This window comes from Leptopilina heterotoma, unplaced genomic scaffold (genome assembly GCF_015476425.1).
Source record: "Leptopilina heterotoma isolate Lh14 unplaced genomic scaffold, ASM1547642v1 Lhet_158, whole genome shotgun sequence".
Lineage (NCBI taxonomy): Eukaryota > Metazoa > Arthropoda > Insecta > Hymenoptera > Figitidae > Leptopilina > Leptopilina heterotoma.
The window spans coordinates 181,932-205,915 of NW_025110872.1; the positions used below are offsets into that span (position 1 = coordinate 181,932).

General features: G+C 26.3%; 4 protein-coding genes across 5 annotated transcripts; 2 read left to right on the plus strand and 2 right to left on the minus strand.

The window, feature by feature from the left end:
• Positions 1-324: 324 nt before the first annotated feature.
• LOC122498718 (ubiquitin carboxyl-terminal hydrolase 5) lies at positions 325-7,574 on the minus strand. Its single transcript, XM_043606592.1, has 12 exons — positions 7,329-7,574; positions 7,100-7,225; positions 5,710-5,990; positions 5,061-5,579; positions 4,791-4,862; positions 3,750-3,939; positions 3,260-3,412; positions 2,993-3,174; positions 2,439-2,821; positions 927-1,139; positions 666-775; positions 325-480 (listed from the first exon to the last, which is right to left on the minus strand). The coding sequence occupies exons 1-12, from the start codon at positions 7,422-7,424 to the stop codon at positions 415-417; spliced, it is 2,391 nt and encodes a 796-aa protein (XP_043462527.1). The 5' UTR covers positions 7,425-7,574; the 3' UTR covers positions 325-414.
• A 1,146-nt stretch (positions 7,575-8,720) lies between these two features.
• LOC122498719 lies at positions 8,721-12,639 on the plus strand. Its single transcript, XM_043606594.1, has 10 exons — positions 8,721-8,848; positions 10,341-10,405; positions 10,497-10,676; positions 10,767-10,883; positions 10,974-11,153; positions 11,247-11,363; positions 11,455-11,634; positions 11,725-11,841; positions 11,933-12,112; positions 12,206-12,639. Exons 2-10 carry the CDS (start codon positions 10,375-10,377, stop codon positions 12,349-12,351), a joined length of 1,248 nt encoding a protein of 415 aa, XP_043462529.1. The 5' UTR covers positions 8,721-8,848; positions 10,341-10,374; the 3' UTR covers positions 12,352-12,639.
• Positions 12,640-13,696: 1,057 nt separating this feature from the next.
• On the plus strand, positions 13,697-16,266 carry LOC122498722. Of its 2 annotated transcripts, XR_006301251.1 has the most exons (3): positions 13,697-15,441; positions 15,534-15,738; positions 16,209-16,266. XR_006301251.1 is itself a non-coding variant. In XM_043606598.1 (2 exons), exon 1 carries the CDS (start codon positions 13,758-13,760, stop codon positions 15,405-15,407), a length of 1,650 nt encoding a protein of 549 aa, XP_043462533.1. In that variant the 5' UTR covers positions 13,697-13,757; the 3' UTR covers positions 15,408-15,441; positions 15,534-15,864. The 2 variants fall into 2 exon arrangements, 1 of the variants encoding a protein (XP_043462533.1); XM_043606598.1 differs by lacking the exon at positions 16,209-16,266 and having other exon boundaries at positions 15,534-15,864.
• Positions 16,267-17,777: 1,511 nt separating this feature from the next.
• Positions 17,778-23,912, minus strand: LOC122498741 (transmembrane protein 181). The gene is made up of 13 exons (XM_043606628.1): positions 23,543-23,912; positions 22,952-23,116; positions 22,629-22,732; positions 22,375-22,524; positions 20,812-20,914; positions 20,590-20,743; positions 20,408-20,488; positions 20,127-20,226; positions 19,736-19,863; positions 19,480-19,629; positions 19,249-19,351; positions 18,118-18,348; positions 17,778-18,030 (listed from the first exon to the last, which is right to left on the minus strand). The coding sequence occupies exons 2-13, from the start codon at positions 23,110-23,112 to the stop codon at positions 17,897-17,899; spliced, it is 1,599 nt and encodes a 532-aa protein (XP_043462563.1). The 5' UTR covers positions 23,113-23,116; positions 23,543-23,912; the 3' UTR covers positions 17,778-17,896.
• Positions 23,913-23,984: the final 72 nt, after the last annotated feature.

Here is a 23,984-nt window from a genome sequence, read left to right on the forward strand (position 1 = left end):
CAAAAACACCACTGGTACTTAAAAAAAAAAATTCGATAGTTTTTATACAAATTTTTCATAGTCTGTTAGAGTTGAAATTTTACTACTTTTGAAATTGTACTTACTATTTTTTTTAAATGTATTCAAATCATCGCTTTTTTGGTGAACGCATTTAAATATTTTTTTTCCTTCTAATAATGTGCCTAAAATGTAATTAAAAATAAATTGGTGCAAAAAAAATAAAAATTTGTGCCATTATTGAAAAATATGTAATTGATTTCGAGCCCCGGGAAAAATAGAATATTTTCTATTGTATATTTTTGAAAAATAAATATATTGTTAGAATTACTGAATTGTCGTTTTTTTATTGTTAAATTGTAAATATAATAATTATTTATACAAAAGAAAAAACTGGCAACGTAGAAAATTCTATAGTTAATCGAGTCGTTGGTACATGTAAATGTATCCTAAATCTTTCGGTGGATTTTCAGACACAGCGACCTGGAAAAATTGAATAGAAGAATTAATTCGGAAAGTTTACGAGAAAAATAATTTTTCTTGAAGGAAAATTTTCTTTTTCATTTAAACAAAAATTCTTTTTCAATTCTTTTTCTTTTAGGAAAAAGAATGTTTTCTTCTTCGAAAAAGAATATTTTGGGAAGAAAAGTAAAGAAAGTATTTCTTACTTTTTCGTCATTAAAGATAATCCAACCATTATCTTTTAATAAATGGCAAACGTAATGACCAACCATAGAAGAAGTTCCCATGTGGGAAATAAAACCAACTAGTTTATAACCTGAAATGAAAAATAATATAAACGATATTCAAATTTAACATTGAAATTTAAAAATTCAAAAATGATTAATTCTCAATACTTTACGTTTAAATACTTTTAAAACAATCGTTTCAAGTTTTTTATTTATTCTCTTTTTTAAATTTAAACTCACGTCCACTTCCATTCCTAAAGTTTCCGTCTTTTGAATTTGTGTCCTCTTCCATTGGCGTTTCGTCCAATTCAGAAACATGACTGAATATCCAATCGACAGCACGTTCCACATTATTGTTTGTTGCTTTTAAAGCTTTCGTCGCTTGTTCTTTGGTGAAACCCATGCTCATTACGGTCGCTAATCCCTCTTCATTTGGCACAAAACAGTTTTGATCTTGAAAAGAAACAAAAATTGATTTTTCAATTAATAAATTCAATTTATTTATTAGGTATGTTTATTTTATTTACTATTGAAGTAAATTTATAATTTATTAACTCTAGTGTAAAAAATGTGCCGATATTTAAAAAAAAATGTATATTGAGAATAATCGTTGTATTCTGCTCGCAATTTGAAATTAGTTGTTTGCTTTGTTCCCTAATTTTTTTGACAATTTTTCTTTTTAATGTTTTGAATTTAAAAATAAATGAAATTCTAATTTAATTAAAATGCTTGAAAGATAAAAAAAATACCAAAAATTAATTGAAAAAAATTGTTTTCAATTAAGAATATTTCTTTTAGGTATATTATTTCTTATTTCTTTTAGAATTTTGAATCTGAAATAATTGAATTCTTATAAAGAAATTGAATTGAAATAATATTAAAAATATTTGAATTCTTCTAAAGAGTTTTATGGACATTTTTGAAAATAATTGAATTCTTCCGAGAAATGTTATTAATTATGAAAATAATTGAAATCTTGATAAGAATTTTATTCAAATTTTTTTAAGTAATTGAATTTCTGTGAAGAATTTGATTAGTGATAAAAATAATTAATTTCTCATAAATAATTATATATTTAACGTTTTCAAAGAAATTTAGATTCTGCAAAGAATTTTATTAAAATTCTTTAAAATAATTAAATTTCTGCTAAAAATTTTATAAATTATGAAAATAATGGAAATCTCACTGAGAATAATTTTATGTAAATTTGCAAAAATAATTGAATTATTTTTGAGGAATTTAATTAAAATTGTATTGAAAATATTCCAAATTTCATAAAGAATTTTATTAGATATTTTTAAAATAATTGAATTATTGCGAAGAATTTTATTACAATTTTCGAAAATATTTAAATTCCTACGAAAAACTTCATAAAGAATAAAAATACCTAAATGATTTTCTTTAGGAATTTAATGAAAATTGTATTAAAAATATTTCAGTTCTCATAAATAATTTAATCAAATTTTTCCAAATCAGTTGAATTGAAGAATTTTATCAAAGTAATTGAATTCCTTTGAAATTGTATTGAAAATAATTTAATTCCTGTAAAGAATTTTATTAACGCATTTGAAAACAATAAATAATTGCAATAAATTTGTAAATTAGTTAATAATTAAATTTTTTAATATTTTGAATCTGAACTTATTACAAAATTTGTTAAAATTTGCATAATAATAATAATAATAAATAAAAATTAGATAAAAAAATGGTAAAAAAAATATTTTTAGTATTGAAGGAAATAAAAATACCAACTTTTTTTCATTATACCAGGCGGGACGAATGGTTCGGCAAAATTATCATCGGCAATGTGCGTCATTAGCCAATTGGTGACATCTTCGAAACTGCCGTTTTCCGTGAAGAAAACTGCCCTCTTGCATGCCTCTATCGGAAAGCCAATTTCCGTTAATTGATTCATAATTGCCGGATCGTACTGTGGTTGTGGATGTTCCAGTTCAGTCACTTCGGGCAATGATTCCTCATTTGGCTGCAATCCCTTTCCCTCCAACCAATTTAAATCCAATAAATCTGGCATTTCAACTTCCACATCTAATTTTATTGGCGTCCAGTCTTCCTTGGCAGTGAATTTTTTCAAGTGAATCAATAAATAGTCGGGAAATGTTGCTAGTTTCGTTGTTCTGAAAAAGAAAATTTTCTTAAATTTTCCTTTATCTATTTTGAAATAGGTATGTAATAAATCCAAATGGATTATTTATGTTCAGAACCAAAATAATTATCAATTAAACGTTGTCACTAAATTTTCGAATCTAAATTTTGAAGAAGAAAAATTTTAATTTAAAAAATCATACTTCACAGCTGTTGTTTTTTCCTTTAATGCCGTACTGTAAAATTGTTCAATAATTTCAGTTCTTGCAAATGTTTCCAAACAGGAGGACAATTTTATTCTCGGTCTTACAATATCGTGAAAATCTACTTTTTGGTTATTTTTCTCCGCCTCGTCTTTTTTAGCAAGATATGCGTCAACTTGATCCTAAATTTGATATATGATATAAATTTAAATAAACAGTTAATATTGAAATATTGTATAAACAATAAAATACAAAATTATTAATTACCTTGTTTATTGCACAATCTAAAGCTATCGGTAAAGGCAAAAGGTATTCCGGTCGGGTCGTATACTGAACTTTTTTCGAACTATTACATTGGTATCGCTCCTCCACTTTGAATTTGAAACAATCTGCTACATTTTGTACATGGCGACTATTTTGCTGTTGAAAAAGAAAGACATGAGTTAAGTAAATTAAGTAAATAAACTAATTTTACAATAAATTAACAGATTACTTTTGATAATAAATTCCTAATTGATATTCCAAATGAATAAAACTTTTCAAATAATAATTATAAGTTTTCGAATTTAATTAATTTATAATTGTAATTTAAAATCCTAAGCATTTGAATTTAAAAATACCATCTGATTAATATTAAATAAAATAAAATAAAAGTTCAATAAAAGAAAAAGAAAAAAGAAAAAGTTGAAAAATAGGTAAAAACAATTAAATTTATATTAATAATGGAAGAGATTTAAATAAAAGTTTTTATAATTACTTCTAAGAGATTAATCAAATGGAGGAAAAATTCTTGAGCATCTTGTTGTCTATTCGACGAAAAGTCTTGATGTCCACGTCCCACTAAATGCTTAAACATTCGCGGTGATATTCCTTGATTACTCTCATCACCCTCCGTTTTTGGTGGCTGAGAATATTTCCCCGAGAGTAAACCAACTCCCAATTTTGCCCTAAAATCAAAATCAAATTCACATTTTAATTTATAAACGTCATTTTCAAAATAAATTTTTTCTTCTCTTTACATATTTTTCTCAAAAAGAATGCAATTATTATTGAAAATTTCATAAAATTCTCAGCAAAAATTCAAGTATTTTGGAAAATTTACAATTAAAATTCTTTGGAAAAATTCAATTATTTTCAAAAAATGTAATAAAATTCTAGTTATGAGAATATTTATTTAAATATTTTCGATACAATTTTAATTCAATTCCTCAAAAATATTCAATTGTTTTTGTTAATTTTCTTAAAATTATTTTCAATGAGATTTTAATTATTTTCATAATTTATAAAATTTTTCGTAGAAATTTAATTATTTTTAAGAAACTCTTTTAATAGAATTCTTCGTAAAAAATTCAATTTCTTTGAAATTTTTTTTTTAAAAATTCAATTACTTCCATAAATAATAAAAATTTTAACAGAAATTCCATAATTTTCATAATTTTTAAATTCTTCTTCTTGGCAGGTTTTAAATTATTTTAAAGAGTTTTAATAAAATTCTTCTCAAATTTTTTTTATAAAATTCTTTAAAAAAAAATTTAATTTATTACTTTGAAAACATTTAATTCTTTTTGTAAATAATAAATTTTGATTTTAATTAAATTCCTCACAAAAAAAATCAATTATTTTCATAATTTATGAAATTTTGTTTGCAGAAATTTAATTATTTTAAATAATTTTAATAAAATTCTTCGCTGAAATTCAATGATGTATTTTCAAAAGTTTTAATAAAACGCTTTATAAGAAAATGAATTTAATTAATTTAATAACAATATTGAGTCATAATTTTTGCTTTCGTACTTACATTTGGGCGTTAAAATCATTTGGTGGATTGTTGACACTTTGATCGAAAATCTCTTCCGCTTTATTTACGAATCTGAAATATTTTATTCATCTTTAAGAATTCAGTTGAAAAAACTAGTGAAATGTATTATTTATTATTTATATTCTAATAATAATAAATTTACTAAATAAAATTTTTGTAATTGTGAAGTAAAAAATAAATAAAGAAATTAAAGTAAAAAAGTAAATAAATAACCAATTTCTTATTGAAAAAGAAGAAAAAATAGCGAACCGTTCAATAAAATCAGGAACAAGAAACATTGTTTGCATGACACTATTGAGATAACACGAATTCCCAAGATTAACAAGACCCGTATAACCGGGACCATAAACTTTTGCCGAAGATTCCTGCAGAGTTACCCAATCGCCAAATTTCTGATTAAGATCCAATTCAAGTTCAATCATTGATTTTTCCGTCTTCTTCATTTGCGTTATATTAACGCCCCAATGTGCTAAATGCTCAACGAGCTTCGGATCCAATACCATGTCGTCCTCGTCATACGAATAAACATCACCCTTTCCATCCTTAGTGATTGTTCCAAGTTTAACGGCCAACGGATGACCTGATACTCGATAGTGTTCAACTGCATGATCATTACCGCCACTGCCGTCGAAAAATTTACGTCCACACAAAATACTGCCGTCTGTTAAATTTAACCATAAATTCTGCGTGAGGTCGCATTTTTCACACTTCCAACCGGTCGGCGGTATTTTTATTCCATTGTCTAATTGCTGTAAATTCTCCGCGTGTCTAAAAATAGAATTTTACATTTAAATTATTTTAAGGGAAAATTTCATTTTAATTCCACTTTTTTAGGATTTTGATAAAAATCAGTTTCGTTTTAAGAAAAAAAAGCAAATTAATCCTTTTCTTTTTTTACTTTGAAACAACTCGAGCTTCTCCATCCCAAGTGCCGGCCAACGCTTCTTGTTCGGCAATCTTCAGAGCGGATTCAGCTTCTAAAACTCCCTTCGCTGACATTTGGACTAACATTGGCAATTCCTCATTTGGATATGGAACTGAAGTAAAATTTGGCAGTACAACGATCTTGTAACTCTCCTCAAAAGTAAATTTTTGTTGATCAGGATTAAAACCCCCAGGCGTTCCAATTGCTAGTCGAGTAATTTTCTTCTCCGGTCCATCTGTATTTTCGCTTGGAATCTATTTCGAAAACAACAAAAATTTTATTTAATTTAATTCCTAAAGTTAAGAGATGACTTTAACTACATTTTTAACTATATAATCAAAAAAATGAGTTAAATCTTTCATAAAATTATTTTTATAGTCATTTTTAGAGGCGAAATCAATGGTCAGAAAATAAAATCCAGATTTCGCTCTCGATAATTAATTTTAAAAAAGTAGCTTTCAAACGAATTTTATTATTCATCAAAGAATTTAAATATTTATAAAAATAATTCAATTCTTGCGAAGAATTTTATTAAAATTCTTAAATAATTCATTTCTTTCGAATAATTTTATGCAAATTCTAATTTAAATAATTGAATTCTAGAGAAATTTTTATAATTCATGAAAAGAATTAATAATCAAATTTTACAAAGAATTCAATTAACATTTTTGACAATAATTGAATTCTTGCGAACGATTTTATTAGAATTTTTCAAAATAATTGAATTTACAAGAAGAAATTTGTTACTTTTAAAAATAATTGAATTCTTGTAATGAATATTGTTATTTATGAAAATAATTGAATTTTGCAAAGAATTTTATTGAAATTCCTCAAAATAATTGAATTTTCAGGAATAATATTGTTATTTATCGACATAATAGAATTCTTTCGAAGAATTATTTATGTAAATACATAGTTGAATAATTGTTTTGCGAAATTTTATGAAAATACTAGATATTGAAAATAATTGAATCGTTTTAAAGAATTTGATTATAAGTTTTGAGAATAGTTTTTTGATTTCTAGTATATATAAAGTAAATAAAGAACTGTAAACAAACGTAATCAGATCATTTTTTAAATTATTCAAAAAGTTGAAAACAAATCGAAAAACAAAGTTTTTGATCGAAACAAAATTTATCAATATTGATACAAAATCTATAAACATTTGTTTTCAATTGGAATGCATTAGTTATGATGAACATGAATTAGTTTAATGTAAATTAATTTAAAGAAACAATGATTTATAAGGACAAAATAGAAAAAACAAATTTTTATCAAACAATTCCGACAAAAAGTTAAAAGAAGGCAATTTTCGTCGAGTTAAAATAATTGAATTCGGTTATTAATAGAAATAATTGTGTACCTCCTTTTTCGTCTTCAAGATATGAAGGAAAACGGCATTTCCCGTTTGGCGAAAGTACCTCTCGACATAATCCTGACCAAGGCCGAAAAATGTCGAAAGACTAATGTATAAGCCGGTAGGACTCTCCTGATATGAAAAAAGAATTAAATTACACAATTCATTTGTCAAATACAATAAAAATTGATTTATTTACTTTTTAATCTTAAAATAAAAAAAAAAATTAACTTACTGGAGTGTCAAATGAATAAACACACTCATCTTTATAAACTTTATCCGTCACTTCAGGTACTTTTATATGTTTTAAATGCTGCGATAATTCTTCCATGATTTCAAGTCTATTTCTATATTTATTTTTTTCCTCTAAAATAGTCTAATTATTATTATTTATTATTAAAAAAAAATTATCTTAATAATAATAATGTATACGGCGTTAACAGTGCTGCCAGGTACCCTCACCAAACGCAACTGCGCTTGCGCTACAAAAATGATCTTATTAGCGAAATGAACCGCGCATTTTTAAAACGTTTAATACACAGTCGAGAGCGAACATATTTGATTGGGGCGCCTGTATATCCCCGTTTTTAAAAAGTCCAAAATGTAATTTGATCAAAATTACAAATTATGTCAAACGTTAAATCCATATAAATTTCATTCGATATAATGTGTCTTTACACAAACGTTTACTTAATAAAATGAGTTTATCCAAGAAATTGTTTTTCAGCAAATGGGCTAAATTATTCAAAATAATATTTTAGTAACCATTTTGTCAAAAAAGCAGCGAATCAAAGATTATCTGTTTAGACAAGTCACCCGTAGAGGAACTGTAATTTCTTTGGTTTCTTTGTCAACATTTTCTATTCTTCTAAGGTTAATTTTAAATTTAAAAAAAAATTTATAATAAAACAATGTTTCCATGAGAAGCCTACATATAGAGTTAGAAACAAGAGAAAAAAATATACCTATTTATTACTATAAACAATAATTAAACATTAAAACTAACCTCAAAATAAAATTTCAAGACAATATTTATCCTAATTAATTTTCCGAACTGGTGTCGCTCGTTTCCTTATGGTATGTGTCAAATTTATTATGACTTGCCGTATGGTTGGAATTTTTAACCTAAAAAATAAAAACAATTTCAATATACCTTTAATATTAATTTGTGTGATTATCAAGATTTATATTGATAAACATAAATTTCAATAAATTTTTTTTTAATATTGTTATTTATAATTAATAAATTAATTATTTGTTATTTACTATATATTATTATATATATTTATAATATTAAAAGTAAAACTAACCTCAATGCACAATTTAATTTTCTTCTTCTCCTTACTGTCATATATTGCACCTATAATTTAAACCTGAAAAAAAAATTAATTCGCATTAAAATAATTAAACTATTTATTTACTTATTTATTTATTCATTAAAAAACAATACTTATCTTAATTAATTATACAACACGTTTGTATATTCCATTCTGCACAGATTATCGTAAACAAAACAAAACTGCTTTACCAACAAATTCTTTATTTTGAAATTTGACACAACTATAGGTAATTTCACTTTCTGCATTATCGACTCGTGGTACGAGTTACCGAAAATATGCTTGAAATAGTTTGTACATCACCACGGCGCTAGTAGTACAAGCGCGCACTGGTGGGGACGCTCGAAGTGGTGGGGACACGGGTATATAAGCAGGCGCCCGAGACGAGACTGGCACTTCATGCTCAACTGTGTTACAGGTAAGCAATAGTACCAAAGCCTTGTTAAGGCAGACCAACTTAAGCTGTATTACAGCAAAGCCTTATTAAGGCAAACGGACGTAAAGCTGTATTACAGCAAAGCCTTATTAAGGCAGACGGACGTAAAGCTGTTTTACAGCAAAGCCTTATTAAGGCAGACGGACGTAAAGCTGTATTACAGCAAAGCCTTATTAAGGCAAACAGACGTAAAGCTGTATTACAGCAAAGCCTTATTAAGGCAGACGGACGTAAAGCTGTTTTACAGCAAAGCCTTATTAAGGCAGACGGACGTAAAGCTGTATTACAGCAAAGCCTTATTAAGGCAAAACGTACGTAAAGCTGTATTACGGCAAAGCCTTATTAAGGCAAACGGACGTAAAGCTGTATTACAGCAAAGCCTTATTAAGGCAGACGGACGTAAAGCTGTATCACAGCAAAGCCTTATTAAGGCAGACGGACGTAAAGCTGTATTACAGCAAAGCCTTATTAAGGCAGACGGACGTAAAGCTGTATTACAGCAAAGCTTTTATTAAGGCAGACGGACGTAAAGCTGTATTACAGCAAAGCTTTTTTAAGGCAGACGGACGTAAAGCTGTATTACAGCAAAGCCTTATTAAGGCAGACGGACGTAAAGCTGTATTACAGCAAAGCCTTTTTAAGGCAGACGGACGTAAAGCTGTATTACAGCAAAGCCTTATTAAGGCAGACGGACGTAAAGCTGTATTACAGCAAAGCTTTTTTAAGGCAGACGGACGTAAAGCTGTATTACAGCAAAGCCTTATTAAGGCAGACGGACGTAAAGCTGTATTACAGCAAAGCCTTATTAAGGCAGACGGACGTAAAGCTGTATTACAGCAAAGCCTTTTTAAGGCAGACGGACGTAAAGCTGTATTACGGCAAAGCCTTATTAAGGCAAAACGGACGTTTTTTTTATTCGACAGTTTATTAAATAATCGTTGATAAAATAAGTCCCCGAGTGCAGTCCCATGGCATCGTTATTTGCTTTGCTTTTTGTAACTTGACTATTAAAAGAATTCATTTTAGAAACTTTATAAATTATTTATTCTCTACATTATATTATGCAGATTTTTTTCAAATTTCTATCAAAACTATAATTATTTTAATGAAAATTTTGTTAAATAATTCATCTTTTTGAAAATGATTTTCTCAAATAATTGATTATTTTCTAATTTCAAGACAATATAATTGAATTTCAAAGATTTTTTTTAAACTACTAATTGAATTTCGTTTTAAAGAATTTTATTATCATTTTTGTAAATAGTTGCTTGATCTCTAATAATTTGTGAATTTAATGTAATGGAAATTCTAGAAAAAAATATATATAATTATATTAACACAAGTAGTAGCTTGTAGTTGCTAAAATTTTTTAAAAATACCCAAATAGCCTAATTACAAAACCCAACGCAAAACGATGTCATTAGATTGCACCCTTATTATTTTGTCTTTTTAACAAACTTTTTTTTTTTTACAGAAATTCATGTACCAGTATCTACTGTATTGACATAATGAAGAGAAAACGACAATTGAGTTTAAAATGTTAGTGTTTAACAGATGTATTTTAAAAATATTTTTATTTACATGTAAAGTTAACAATTGTAATTTATTTGTTTATTCTCTATTTTTTCAGCAACAAATGAATCTCGTGAAGGACATTCTACCAGATTCTTCTACGGTAACTCACAGACACAAAAATCTGACGAAAATTTGACATTTTCTTCATCGTCATCAACTCCAAAGACAGAAGAGGCAGAACATCGAAAAGCAGAGAAGAAAACTTTTCGCTCGAGTGGAATATTCAGATTAAAATGTAAGTTTTTTAAAATTATTTTCTTTAAGTATTTGATTTAAATTGAGGAATTTTTAAATTTTAATTCTTTTGTTTCTTTTTAATTTTCAGCACCAACTAGATCTCGCGAAGAAATGTCTACCAGTTCAATTGGAAAGACTGAAAATGTGAAAGCTGGAATTCCGGAGAAACAATCTTTTACTTCCAGTGAAAGATTGAGTTTAAAATGTTAGTGTTTAACAGATGTATTTTAAAAATATTTTTATTTATATGTAAAGTTAACAATTGTAATTTATTTGTTTATTCTCTATTTTTTAGCAACAAATGAATCTCGTGAAGGACATTCTACCAGATTCTTCTACGGAAACCTACAGACACAAAAATCTGACGAAAATTTGACATTTTCTTCATCGTCATCAACTCCAAAGACTGAGCAGGCTGAACCTCGAAAAGCAGAGAAGAAAACTTTTCGCTCGAGTGGAATATTCAGATTAAAATGTAAGTTTTTTAAAATTATTTTCTTCAAGTATTTGATTTAAATTAAAAAATTATTATTTTTTATTTATTTGATTCCTTCTTTTCATTTTTCAGCACCAACTAGATCTCGCGAAGAAATGTCTACCAGTTCAATTGGAAAGACTGAAAATGTGAAAGCTGGAATTCCGGAGAAACAATCTTTTACTTCCAGTGAAAGATTGAGTTTAAAATGTTAGTGTTTAACAGATGTATTTTAAAAATATTTTTATTTATATGTAAAGTTAACAATTGTAATTTATTTGTTTATTCTCCATTTTTCCAGCAACAAATGAATCTCGTGAAGGACATTCTACCAGATTCTTCTACGGTAACTCACAGACACAAAAATCTGACGAAAATTTGACATTTTCTTCATCGTCATCAACTCCAAAGACAGAAGAGGCAGAACATCGAAAAGCAGAGAAGAAAACTTTTCGCTCGAGTGGAATATTCAGATTAAAATGTAAGTTTTTTAAAATTATTTTCTTTAAGTATTTGATTTAAATTGAGGAATTTTTAAATTTTAATTCTTTTGTTTCTTTTTAATTTTCAGCACCAACTAGATCTCGCGAAGAAATGTCTACCAGTTCAATTGGAAAGACTGAAAATGTGAAAGCTGGAATTCCGGAGAAACAATCTTTTACTTCCAGTGAAAGATTGAGTTTAAAATGTTAGTGTTTAACAGATGTATTTTAAAAATATTTTTATTTATATGTAAAGTTAACAATTGTAATTTATTTGTTTATTCTCCATTTTTCCAGCAACAAATGAATCTCGTGAAGGACATTCTACCAGATTCTTCTACGGTAACTCACAGACACAAAAATCTGACGAAAATTTGACATTTTCTTCATCGTCATCAACTCCAAAGACAGAAGAGGCAGAACATCGAAAAGCAGAGAAGAAAACTTTTCGCTCGAGTGGAATATTCAGATTAAAATGTAAGTTTTTTAAAATTATTTTCTTCAAGTATTTGATTTAAATTAAAAAATTATTATTTTTTATTTATTTGATTCCTTCTTTTCATTTTTCAGCACCAACCAGATCTCGCGAAGAAGTGTGTGTCAGTTCGATTGGAAAGACTGAAGATCTAAAATCTGGAATTCCGGAGAAACAATTTTTCTCTTGTAGTGAAAGATTGAGTTTAAAATGTAAGTTTTTTAAAATTATTTTCTTCTAGTATTTGATTTAAATTGAGGAATTTTTTAATTTTAATTCTTTTGTTTCTTTTTAATTTTCAGCACCAACTGGATCTCGCGGAGAAATGTCTATCAGTTTAATTGGAAAGACTGAAAAGCAAATTTTGTCTTCGAGTAAAGGACCGGAAAAAAAAATTTCATTTCATAGTCAAAGATTAAGTTTGAAATGTAAGTTTTTAATAATTAACCAAGGAAAAAATGATTCGTACGATGAATCATTTTCACCTGGGTACATTTTAAAAATATTTTATTAAAATAACAATTTAAAAATTTTAATTTATTTAATTCCTTTTTTTCTTTTTCAGCACCAAGTGATTCTCCTGAAAAGCTGTCACCGTGTTCAGTTTATCGTGTACCAACAGAAACATCATTATCATTATCGTCATCAACTGGACCTGATTTAAAAATCACTTCTTCAAAAGTAGAGAAATCGAAAAAGCAAGAAGCTAAATTTTCCCATTCAACATCAACTTCAAAAAGAGATGGTAAAATTTTGTATTCTTTTTTCTTCTTTTATATTTTCTTAATCTCTCTCAATATAAAATTAATAAAATTTTCATTTCTTCCAATTATAGGTGTTGACTCATCAATTGAAAGTGGTGCTGGCCCCTCTTCAAAACGAAAGAAATACAGTGTCGAGAAATCTACAATTGGTGTTTCTTCAAACAGAAAAAGAACGTCAATTACTTTGGATAATGAAAATATTGATAAACCGTTGCATCATAAAGTGAGAAGAAGATTGGAATTAATGGGAACAGAAAAGCATACGGTAAAAGTTTGTTTGGGAAAATTATGTAAATCAGCAAACATTAAAAATCGAATTGAAGAAGATGCAAAGGTTGTTTCATCAATGATGTATGAGGCAACAACAATGGCATTATTCGGCCTATATGAAGAAACAAATGTTGAAAATGTTGAAAATTGCCCATCATTGTTGGAGAAATGGACCAACAATGGTCCCGCATTTCTGCCATTACTAATATCATTAAAGCAGAAAGAAAATACGAAACGTAAAGTAACTGAACAGGATGCAAAAATAAATACAATGGTCAACGAATATAAAGAATTAAGGAATGACATTCCACTTTATGACGGAGAATATAGAAGTGCAATAATTCAGGAGGCAGCTTTAGTGTTGAATCGAAACTTTAAAACAAATTTCACGACGCATGCAGCATCACGATTAAGAAGATATTTGCAGCTATTAATGGAAATTGAAGATGAAGAAAAAAATCATATGGAAGTAGATGAAATTCAAGAAATTTGTTCAGTTTACCGTATCAAAAATGATAATTATGAAAAAATAAAAATTAGGAGTTTTAAAAATAGCATTAAAAATGAACAAAGAAAAGAATTTCAAAAATCTCAAAAAAAAATTCCAGATGAAATGCGAGAAAAAAATACATCAGACTATTGCGATGAAAGATATGTTCGACAGGAAAAATATCACAAACATTGCGATAAAGTCTATTATAAAAAAAGGCCAAGAAGGCGAAGAAAAAAATCGAAAAAGGAAAAAGAAGAAGAAAAAGAGAAGAATAAGGAAAAAGAGAAGAATGAGGAAAAAGAAAAAGAGAAGAATAAGGAAAAAAAGAAATTTCGAAAAAGAAGGCCTTCATTTTATAAACAATCTGTTGCTGCTTTAAATCTCCTGCTGCAAGAAAATAAATGTCAAGTGAAAGGATTCCCTATTGATTTACTGAAAAAGGATGATGATGATGATGATGAAAGAAAATTGGACTTTACAAAATTGACAAAAGATAAAGAATGGCATAAATTTTTGCCATTTTTCATTATGATTCAACAACAATTTCATGATAAAAAGAAGAAGAATTTCACATTAATTCCACAAATTTCATTAGGCGTGAAGCATGTCGTTTATACAAATACTGCTTTAAAAGATTTGCAAGTGGCAACTGTTATTCAAGAAATTAAAGAAAAAAAGGCAATTTTACAAAAAAAGAAAACAAAATCAGGAACGAATAAGGATCATCTTCAAAGAGCAGTTGATAAAATGGACGATGAAATGAAGCGCTTAAGAGAAATGAACAATGAAGAAAGGTGGAATTCAATGTTCAACTTTAAATCAATCCAAAGAGGTCGAAAAAAATTAAAGAATGGTGGTAAATTCTCTGGTACAATAACGACAAATGGTGTGGACGTGTCAGTAATTTTTGATTTACCCACAAAACATGATGTTGTGCAATCAAAGAAGAAAGTTGGAAGTTACACAAAATTTTGTGGTTTTGATCCTGGTGCGAGGGCGACTCTGGCTGGCGTCAGTAGAGAAAACGATCCTAATCCAACCACTAATGTAAAAAAGGATTCAGCTATTTACATTGGTAGTTGGATGATGAGATGGCAGATGGGCGACTATAGAAGAAGAGAATTAATGAAGAAAAAAGGTATAGACATGCAAAAATATTACAAGCAACTTGCTGAGGATCCATTGATGGAAAATTTTTGCATGACTAATCCTCGAGATCGCCATCGCATAACAAAATATAGAATACATCTTTTACAAAATTTCCAATCACTTCATCAAAAAAGATCCGTAACGCGTTTACGAATTGATCGATATTCAGCACAAAAGCGACAAGTTGATCAACTTGTGAATTGGATAGTAGGTGATACAAAGAAGAAACCCTGTTTCGTTGCTATTGGTGGAGCTGAAATACCTAATTTTATCAAGGGATACACTAAAGCTCCTTTGAAACGTATTCAACAAACTCTTTTTCAAAGATCAGAAGAATTAGGAAAGGATAAATTGCAAGTCGTGAAAGTAAATGAGTTTAATACAACAAAAATGTGTAGTCGCTGTGTGAGACCACTTAAAATATCCAAGAGTCCCCATCGATACACTTATTGTGCGAAATGCAAAACAACGTGGGAAAGAGACGTAAATGCAGGGCGTAATATTCTTAATCTTGCACTTGTTCAAGAGAAGATCATACCAAAGGATTCCATAAAAAATCACCATCTATTTCGGATCAAGAATCATGACATTGAACATGAGGCTGCAGAATTGCAGAAATAATTTTTCCCATCACTTTCAACATTCATTTTTAAATGTAAGTTTTTAAAATTTATAGTTAAAAAATAGTTTTTTTTATGAAAAATATTAAAAAATTTAATTAATTTGTAATTATTTTCTCTTTTTCAGCACTAAGTAAATCTCTTAAAGGACAATGAAAAGGAGGAACCTCGACAACCGGAAATACAAATTTCTACGATGGACAATATACTGCTTAATTGCGGAAATAATTTAACAAAACATTATTCGGTCCTGGTGGTGATGGCTTTTTGCCATTGTACATACCGGGAGATCTCTTATGAGATCCGAACCAGCCTGTAAAAAGGCATACCAGGTTTTTTAAGAAATTAAAAAACATGCTACTTCTTTTATTGATTATTGTTTGAATTTTTCAAATTTTTTATAAAAACAAAAGCACATTTGTGTTTTTTTTTATAAATTAAAATAATCAATAATAGGAGGGGAGGTAATTTTGTAAAAGACATTTATTTCTTTAAATTTAAATCATTTTTCTCTTTTTTACTTATAATTTAGTTTCAGTTTAACGGTGTAATTTTTAAATTTTAATTTTTTCAAAACATTTTAACTTTATTCAACATTTCACTTTAATTTTAAACTTTTTTTTTAACAATTTCAATTTCTTCTTTTACAAAATTACCTTATAATCAGAAGTACCCTTACCAAATGCAACTTAGCTTGCACTACAAAAATGATCTTATTGGCGAAATGAACCGCGCATTTTTAAAACGTTTTATATTATACATATAAAGTACTTTAGATGGACAAGTTTTATTCTACAAATAGAAGCATTTTTGTCGCGCAAGCGCAGTTGCGTTTGGTGAGGGTACCTGGCAGCTCTGGTATACGGAAAGATAATTCTTTTCAATGGATTGGCGATCGTTTGGTTCAGTTTGGTTTATTTGTATCGCTTCTTTTTGACGTTAGGTGGTCAAAGAGGTTAGGTTAGGTATTTCAAAATTATAAAATGTCCAAAAGGTTCAAAACGTTCAAAACAATAAGCCAAAACATCTCCAAAGTTGTAAAACTCGAAAATCTATATGAGAAATTGTTTAATACGAAAATGAAAATACATTTTCATTTTTTTATCGACCAAAACATTGGTGTGTAAGCACCTTTAGATTTTCCATGATTGGACGTTTTCCGTTTTGGAATTGGACTTTCGAGGTTTTAAATACGTTATGGAGCACTCACAGCTCTGCCTGCATGCGCAGGCAGTAATTGGAGTTAGAGAGAAAGTCAATTAGAGTGAAAGAGACAGTAAATTCAAATTTGTATTGCTGCCTACTAGCTGTGAGTGCGCCTTTAATATAACGATTCGAGGCGATAAAAAAACTGTCAAATTTAAAAGGAAAATACTAAAATTTTACAAAATTATATTTTCAAGTGTCTTTACATCCAAAATAATCGATAAAAACTGTCTTCGAATTCTCATAAATATAAAAATTGACTTTTAATCAAGATAAATCTAACACAAACATAATAAAATATGTATAGTAAAAATATATTAGTTATTAAAATAATATCCAGATGATGAATAAAAATGTAAAAATCGGGTAAATTTTTTGTAATATATATTTATATTCTGGCAGTTTCTCATTAACTGCATGGCACAAACAATAATTACAATTAATTATGTACAAGTGTTTTGATTATTAAAAAAACGACTTATGTAAAAATATTACATACCAAAGATTAGAATTATTATTATTAATTATTATTTTTAAGATTAAATTCGCTTAGCAAAAAATCAATTATTTTGAAAAATTTCAATTAAATTCTTTATAAGAATTGAAATATTTTCAATACCTACAATTTAACAATTAAATTTACTCGAAAAAAATTTAATAATTTTCGAAAATTTTAATTAAATTCTTAACAAGATTTCAATTATTTTTATAATTTATACAATTTTTCGCAGACATTTAATTAATTTAAAGAATTTTTATAAAATTCTTCGCAGAAATTCAATTACTTTGAAAAATTTTGATTAAATTCTTTATGGGAATTGCGAAATATTTTCAATATAATTTTAATTAAATTTCTAAAAAAATACAATTATATTCAATACAATTTTAATTAATTTCGCAAAAGAATTTAATTATTTTTTAAAAATTTGATAAATTCTTCTCAAAAATTCAATTATTTTGAAAACATTAAATTAAATTCTTTATGAGAATTGAAATATTTTTAATATATAATTTCAATTAAATTCCTCGAAAATATTCAATTCTTAGTGAGATTTCAATTATTTTCATGATTTAGAATAATATATTTAGCAGAAATTTAATTATTTTCAAGAATTTTAATAAAATTGTTCGTAAAAATTTTAATAAAATTCTTTATAAGAAAAAATTGATTTAAATACTTTGAAAAAACTTAATTCGTTTTCTAAATAATAAAATTTAGTAAAGATAATAAAAAATCTTGTCGAATGAAAAGAAATGAAATGTTTTTCTTTAAATAATCACTGTCTAATCACTGTCGTCTGTATTTCTAGGTGCTCGTGTCAATGGACGTCGACTGTCTTCATCTGATCCGTAAATTACTTCCTCGTCCGAATCGTTTATCATCGAAAAAGATGGATTATCCTTTGTTATTGATGAATCTAAAAACGAAAAACCTTTGAATTAAATTTATTGAATTAAATAAATTTTCGACTCTTCGTCTCGAATAAAAAATTAAAAAGACTTACGTTGCCCATAAACTTGTTGGAGAGCGGGCGCATAAACATAAGCCATTGTATAGAGATAGAAATTCAATAGGCCATAGAGGGCCATAAATTGGGCGGAAGTGTGATAATACGTTGAAAGACGAGACGCAAAACTGTCCTCAAATACTCCAGCTCCAAATTTTCTGGCTGTGACTAAAGCGCAAATTCCAATGACAACCGCCGCTAATAGGGTCAAAAATCTCAATCGAAGATCTGGAAGAATATTTCCAATTTGAAGTAATCAAATTAATAATTAATTTCAAAAAAGTAGCTTAAAGACAGAAAAAAAGTAGTAAAAAAATAACTTTTGAAAAATTAAACTTGACTTAATTTTTTTAATAATTTTCTTGAGTACATTCAAAAATAGAACATTTTTTAAAAATAAATATTAAAATATCGAATTTATTTTGTCTACATGAATTAAAATATTTCAAATGATTTCAATGTAACGCATTTTTGAAATTTAACTATTTCTAAAAATTACAAAAGTAATTCCTTCAAAATATTCAATCATTTTTCAATTCATTTCTCTTGAAATTTATAAATAAAATTATTCAAAACTTTAAACGTTTTATTTTATTCAATTCTAAAGCAATGCTTCTCAGAAAGTTCTACGAGAATTCAATTATTTAAATAATAAATAATTTATCTGAATAATTGAATATTTCTTAAATTTTAATTCTTATAAAGAACTTTATCAACATTTTTTAAAATAATTGAATTTTCACGAAGAATTGCATTAAAATTTTTGATAATAATTAAATTCATTCAAGAAATACAATTAAAAAGGAACTGAAAATAATTATTAATTACACTCTATAAGAAACAAATTATATCAAATATTTCGAAGAGTTTTATAAAAATTTTGAGAAAAGTTGCCTTTTTCGCGCAATTCATTTAAAATTATATTAAAAATAATTGAAATCCTGCTGTGAGTTTTAAAAGTTGTAAAAATTGGTATTATTAAAATTTAAAAAAATTTCTGATTTTCTGAATTTCTGAGCAGAATTTTATTATTTTTAAAAATAATTGAATTCTTAGGAATTTTATAAAAATCTATTTAAATAATTGATTTGTTTCGAAAAATATTAGGAAAATTCTGTTTTTAATTACCAAAGTATGGCATCGATCGCAATTCGCTGTACGCTCGTAGAATAAGTAAAAGAAGATAAGCCCCGTAAATTCCTCCCATCGTCAGAAAGAATACCTTGAATCCCTAAAAAAGAGAAAAAATAAAAACAATTTCAATAAAATTTAAATAAAATTTGGTCGAAAATAAAGAAATAAATTTTCTCCTTATTTTCGAAAATTAACAACAATAATCGAATTTCCAAATCTTCTTACGTAATAATTTGAAGTGTCGAGAATATAATTATACGTCGGGTCCTCAAGTTCTGTGCATCTGAGCCAAGTTGCGAGTGTGAGACCAGCTCCCCATAATAATCCAACGATTAATAATTTTGGCAAATAAAATGTTGCTATTCGCCTCTCGTTCTAAAAATTTTTAACAAAAAATTACAATGTTTCTTTCTAATTTTTTAATGAATGAAATTTTGGCAAAAAGGAAAAATTTGTTTGGAGGGAAAAGAAAATTACAAACCTGTCGCAAACCGTGATAAACACAGAGCCAGAACATTAGAATAGCGCAAAGAAATGTTGTCTGAAGAACTGCGTCCAACATTCCCGGAATCCATGAATTCACCAAAAATATTAACGGAAATAATGGATCTAAGAATAAAATAAAATTAATTAAATTCAATAAATTATTATATTTCCTATTAATTTCAATTTTGAACGAAAACTTAAAACCTATTTTTAAGAATTTTAATATATAATTCTTTGCACAAGCTCAATTACTGCAAAGAATTTTATTAAAATTCATGAAAATAATTTAATTCCTGCGAAGAACTTGATTAATTATGAAAATAATCCAATTCTCACAAAAAAATTTAATTCAATTATAATTAAATATTATTTTCAAACAAACTCACTATTGTAGAGAATAAGAAGCGGCAAAAGAATGGAAATCCACTTTTGTTCAATTGACCAATCGTGCAATTGATATTTCCTCAAGGAATGCCCAAACCAACACTAAAATAGAAAATTAATTTTTATTTTCAAGTATTTATTTTTCCTTTAAAATCAACAGAATGTGTAGAAAACACCAAATAATTAAATAATAAAGAATTAGAATTTCTGAACAAAAAAGGAAATTTTAATTTTTAAATCATTCTTTTCAAAAAAATTGTAAAGTTAAAAAACCTTTACTTACCGTCACTACGAATGTGGCCAGAAGAAATATTAATCTGAACCAAATTTCAATTTGCGTGAAATCAGGATCGTAATTTTTAAACTGTGGAAATAAAAAGATTGATGAAGAATCAACATTTTAATTGTATCATTGAAATAGTCGAAAATAATAATATAAATGAAGGATTTTATTTGCTTACTGACGTAGAATGTGAGATTTCGTATCGTGTAACGTTGATGGAAACTCTCGAGTCCATAGAATCGTACGGTTATAATATAATGACTAAAGTGAAGAAATCCAAGATGGGCAATTACAAATTCCTCACAATTTTGCCTCTCACACTTTAAATGTCGTGTTCTGTAAAAAAAGGAAAAATTCAAAAACTATTTTAATAATTAATTCAAATCTTTTTTTTGAATGTTTACCTATTATGCCCCGATTCTGCAGTTAATACTGGATCTAATTTTCGATCGGTCGTGATTCCGTCTATAGAAACGCTCACTTGAAAACTTTTGTCATACCTCTCGTCTAAAATTTTAATTAAAAAAAATTAATAAATTATTAATTAATTAATCATTTTTCTTATTCTATTTTATTTCTATACTAACAAATGTTACGCGCGGAACGTGATATTTCATTTATTATTGTTATGCAAATTACAAAATTTTTTAAATAATTAATTAAATTCTAAAAAATTTACTTATTAAGTACAAAATTAATTATTACTGTTCATAATTTAAAAAATGTTAATAAAATTTCACGAAAGAATTCAATTATTTTCTAAAATTTTAATACAAAATCCTTCTAAACAATTCAATTATTTTTTTATATATATAATATAAAATCTTTACAAAAATCCAATTATTTTCAAAACAAGACAAAACTACAAAACAAGAATTTAATTATTTTCAAAAATTTCCATATAATTTAATTTCAACAAGAATTTAAAATTCTCCAAAAATAATTCAATTATTCTTAAATTTTTTTAAAAAAATTCTATATAAAAATTAAATTACTTTTAATGCAATTATTAAATATATTTGTCAAAAAAATTGAAGCAATTCAATTATTTTCAAAAAATAATATAATTCTTGTGATGAATTTATTCAATTATTTTGAATATATTTAATTTTGATAAAATTCTTTAAAAAAAATTCAATTATTTTCGAAACAACTTTAATTGAATTTCTCGAAAAAATTTCATTATTTTCAAATATTTCTATAAAATTCTTCATAACAATTTAATTATTTCTTAAAATTTTAATAAATTCTTCGAAACATTTCAATTATTTTTATAAATAAAGAAAGTTCTTCGCAATAATTCAATTATTTTTATAAATAGTAAAATCCTTTTCAGAAATTCAATTCTTTTCAAAACTATTTTAATAGAATTTCTTGAAAAAATTTATATTTTCAATTATTAACATAAAATTCATATATTTTTTAAAATTTTAATTTAATTTTTCGGAACAATTCAATTATTTTTATAAATAATAGTAAAATTCTTCGCAAGAATTCAATTGCTTTTAAAATTTTCAATTAAAATTATTAAAGAAACTCCATTAGTTTAAAAAAAAATTCATAGAAATTCTTCAAAAGAATTTAATTAGGATTTTTAAAAATAATTTTAATAAAATTCTGCCCGAGAATTCAGTTATTTTCTTAAATAATAAAATTCTTTGAAGGAATTCTATTATTATCAAATTTTTTGATAAAATTCTTTGCAACAATTCTATGATTTTCAATACATTATGTAATTTTAAAATTGAAAATATTTGAAAAAAAAATTATATAAAAAAGTTAAGAAACAAAAAAGCAAACAACTAATTTTCTAACTTCAAACTGCGAAAAGATGACCGGAAAATGTACTTTATATTATTATTAATTTTCCATATTTTATTCTAATTTTCTAATCGAGTTTTACTAAATGAAGAAAAAACAAAAATTTGATACTTTGATTAATAAAAATATTTTCTTTTGTAATTTACCATCGCTATTTAATGTGGATAATTTAGCAATAATCCAAAGTTGTTGACTGTACGTTGAGAGAGGTGGAGTTTTCATAATAAATGGTCCATTCGGCATTTCACTGCCATTTGGATGGGCCTTTTCTGGTGTCGTTGAAGTTATCGGAGGTCCTGTGAAATTAAACGATTAATAAATGCAAAAAAATAATTTCAATAAATTAATAACAATAACAAAATTTTAAAAATACAAAAAAATTAAATTTACACATTTTTACCTGTTAGTCCAATAAATACCGATAATCCAAAGCAAGCGAAGAAAGCCACGAAAACCATGACAAATTCCCTCTTGTGCATCGAATACAATCGCATTTGAACTGATCTAGATTTTTTTTTATTAAAAATTGTAAAATTAAAATAACAATATTAAAATACATAATTTGACAAAAAAAAAAAACAATATTTTATAAATAAAGAAAATATTAGTTATTACTAATAATAATTAGTTATGACTAATAGTAATTGTTTAACAGTCAATTATTACAATTGGTTTATTTTAAAAAAAAAATCTAAAGACAAGGAAAAAAAGAGAAAAAATTACCTTTCGCATCTGTCGTGATGATACGCAGGTGCAATGTATTTATTAAATTCACTAAAAATATCACTGCACTGTGATAGTGCATTTCTAACCTTGAGATTCCACCCAGCCGATGGAAGATGATAGGAATATCCTAAATTCGGACTTCCCATTTTCATTTTCATTGTCCTGAATTTCAAAAAATGAATTTTTCAAAAACATGATTCTTAGTTTCTATTCTGGAAATTTCTTTCAAAAAAAATCCTGTTAATTAACTTTTCATTTGGTTAAATTAAAGTCATTCTTTCTAAAATCGCTTCATTTTTTTTCTTTAAAAAACAAAACTGAATCAATTAATCGACACTGGTAAATTTATTAAAAAATAAATTAGGTACAATTTACGACTAATTTGTAAAAATAATAATAATAAAAATAAATAATAATAAAATAATAATCACTATTTTATTAATAAAAATATTAATTTTAGCAACAAGAAAAAAGTAAATAATACATATTTTGTCTTCGTGGTAAAATTTTAATGAATTTGCAAATTTGCAAATAATGTTAATGACAGGCAATAATTAATTTAAATGAATAATTTAAAATAAATTATACCTCTTCTGTGAAAATTGCCCTTGGCACTGTTTTTGTTTTTTCCCCTAAATTAAAGATTATTTATCCATTTTGTAAAACTGGAGATGAAAAAATTAACATTTTCTTGATATTGGCGACTGATAATTGTCACCAATTTGTTAAAAAAAATCTTTTTACTTATTTGCTTCTATTTACTCGCGAGAACTTCCCGTGTGTTATAAACTCTAATGTGCACTGTGTATCAATAAGGTACCGAACAGTACTCAGACTTAACGGCGCACATTATTGATTTTTACTCCTCTATATATGCTTACATTTATTTTCACTTTTATAACGAAACTAGCGCTCTTCCCGGTAAAAGAAGAAAATTTTCTTTTTTTTTTTTGAAAAAACACTTTTATTGATGATCAAAAAAAATATATAATTCTTTTTATCATTCGATTTAAATTTCAACTATTTTGAA

Coding starts and splice junctions, on each gene's coding strand:
- LOC122498722 (XM_043606598.1), top strand. CDS start 13,758: ATGCGAGAAAAAAATACATCAGACTATTGCGATGAAAGATATGTTCGA.
- LOC122498718 (XM_043606592.1), bottom strand. CDS start 7,424: ATGGAAGAATTATCGCAGCATTTAAAACATATAAAAGTACCTGAAGTG. Junction 7,226..7,328: donor TTTATTCATTTGACACTCCA/GTAAGTTAATTT, acceptor TTTTCATATCAG/GAGAGTCCTACCGGCTTATA. Junction 3,175..3,259: donor TAGATTGTGCAATAAACAAG/GTAATTAATAAT, acceptor TATCAAATTTAG/GATCAAGTTGACGCATATCT.
- LOC122498741 (XM_043606628.1), bottom strand. CDS start 23,112: ATGAAAATGAAAATGGGAAGTCCGAATTTAGGATATTCCTATCATCTT. Junction 20,915..22,374: donor ATCCACATTAAATAGCGATG/GTAAATTACAAA, acceptor TTAAAATTTTAG/ACGAGAGGTATGACAAAAGT. Junction 20,227..20,407: donor TGGCCACATTCGTAGTGACG/GTAAGTAAAGGT, acceptor TTTCTATTTTAG/TGTTGGTTTGGGCATTCCTT.
- LOC122498719 (XM_043606594.1), top strand. CDS start 10,375: ATGAAGAGAAAACGACAATTGAGTTTAAAAT. Junction 11,842..11,932: donor TGAAAGATTGAGTTTAAAAT/GTTAGTGTTTAA, acceptor CCATTTTTCCAG/CAACAAATGAATCTCGTGAA. Junction 12,113..12,205: donor TGGAATATTCAGATTAAAAT/GTAAGTTTTTTA, acceptor TTCATTTTTCAG/CACCAACCAGATCTCGCGAA.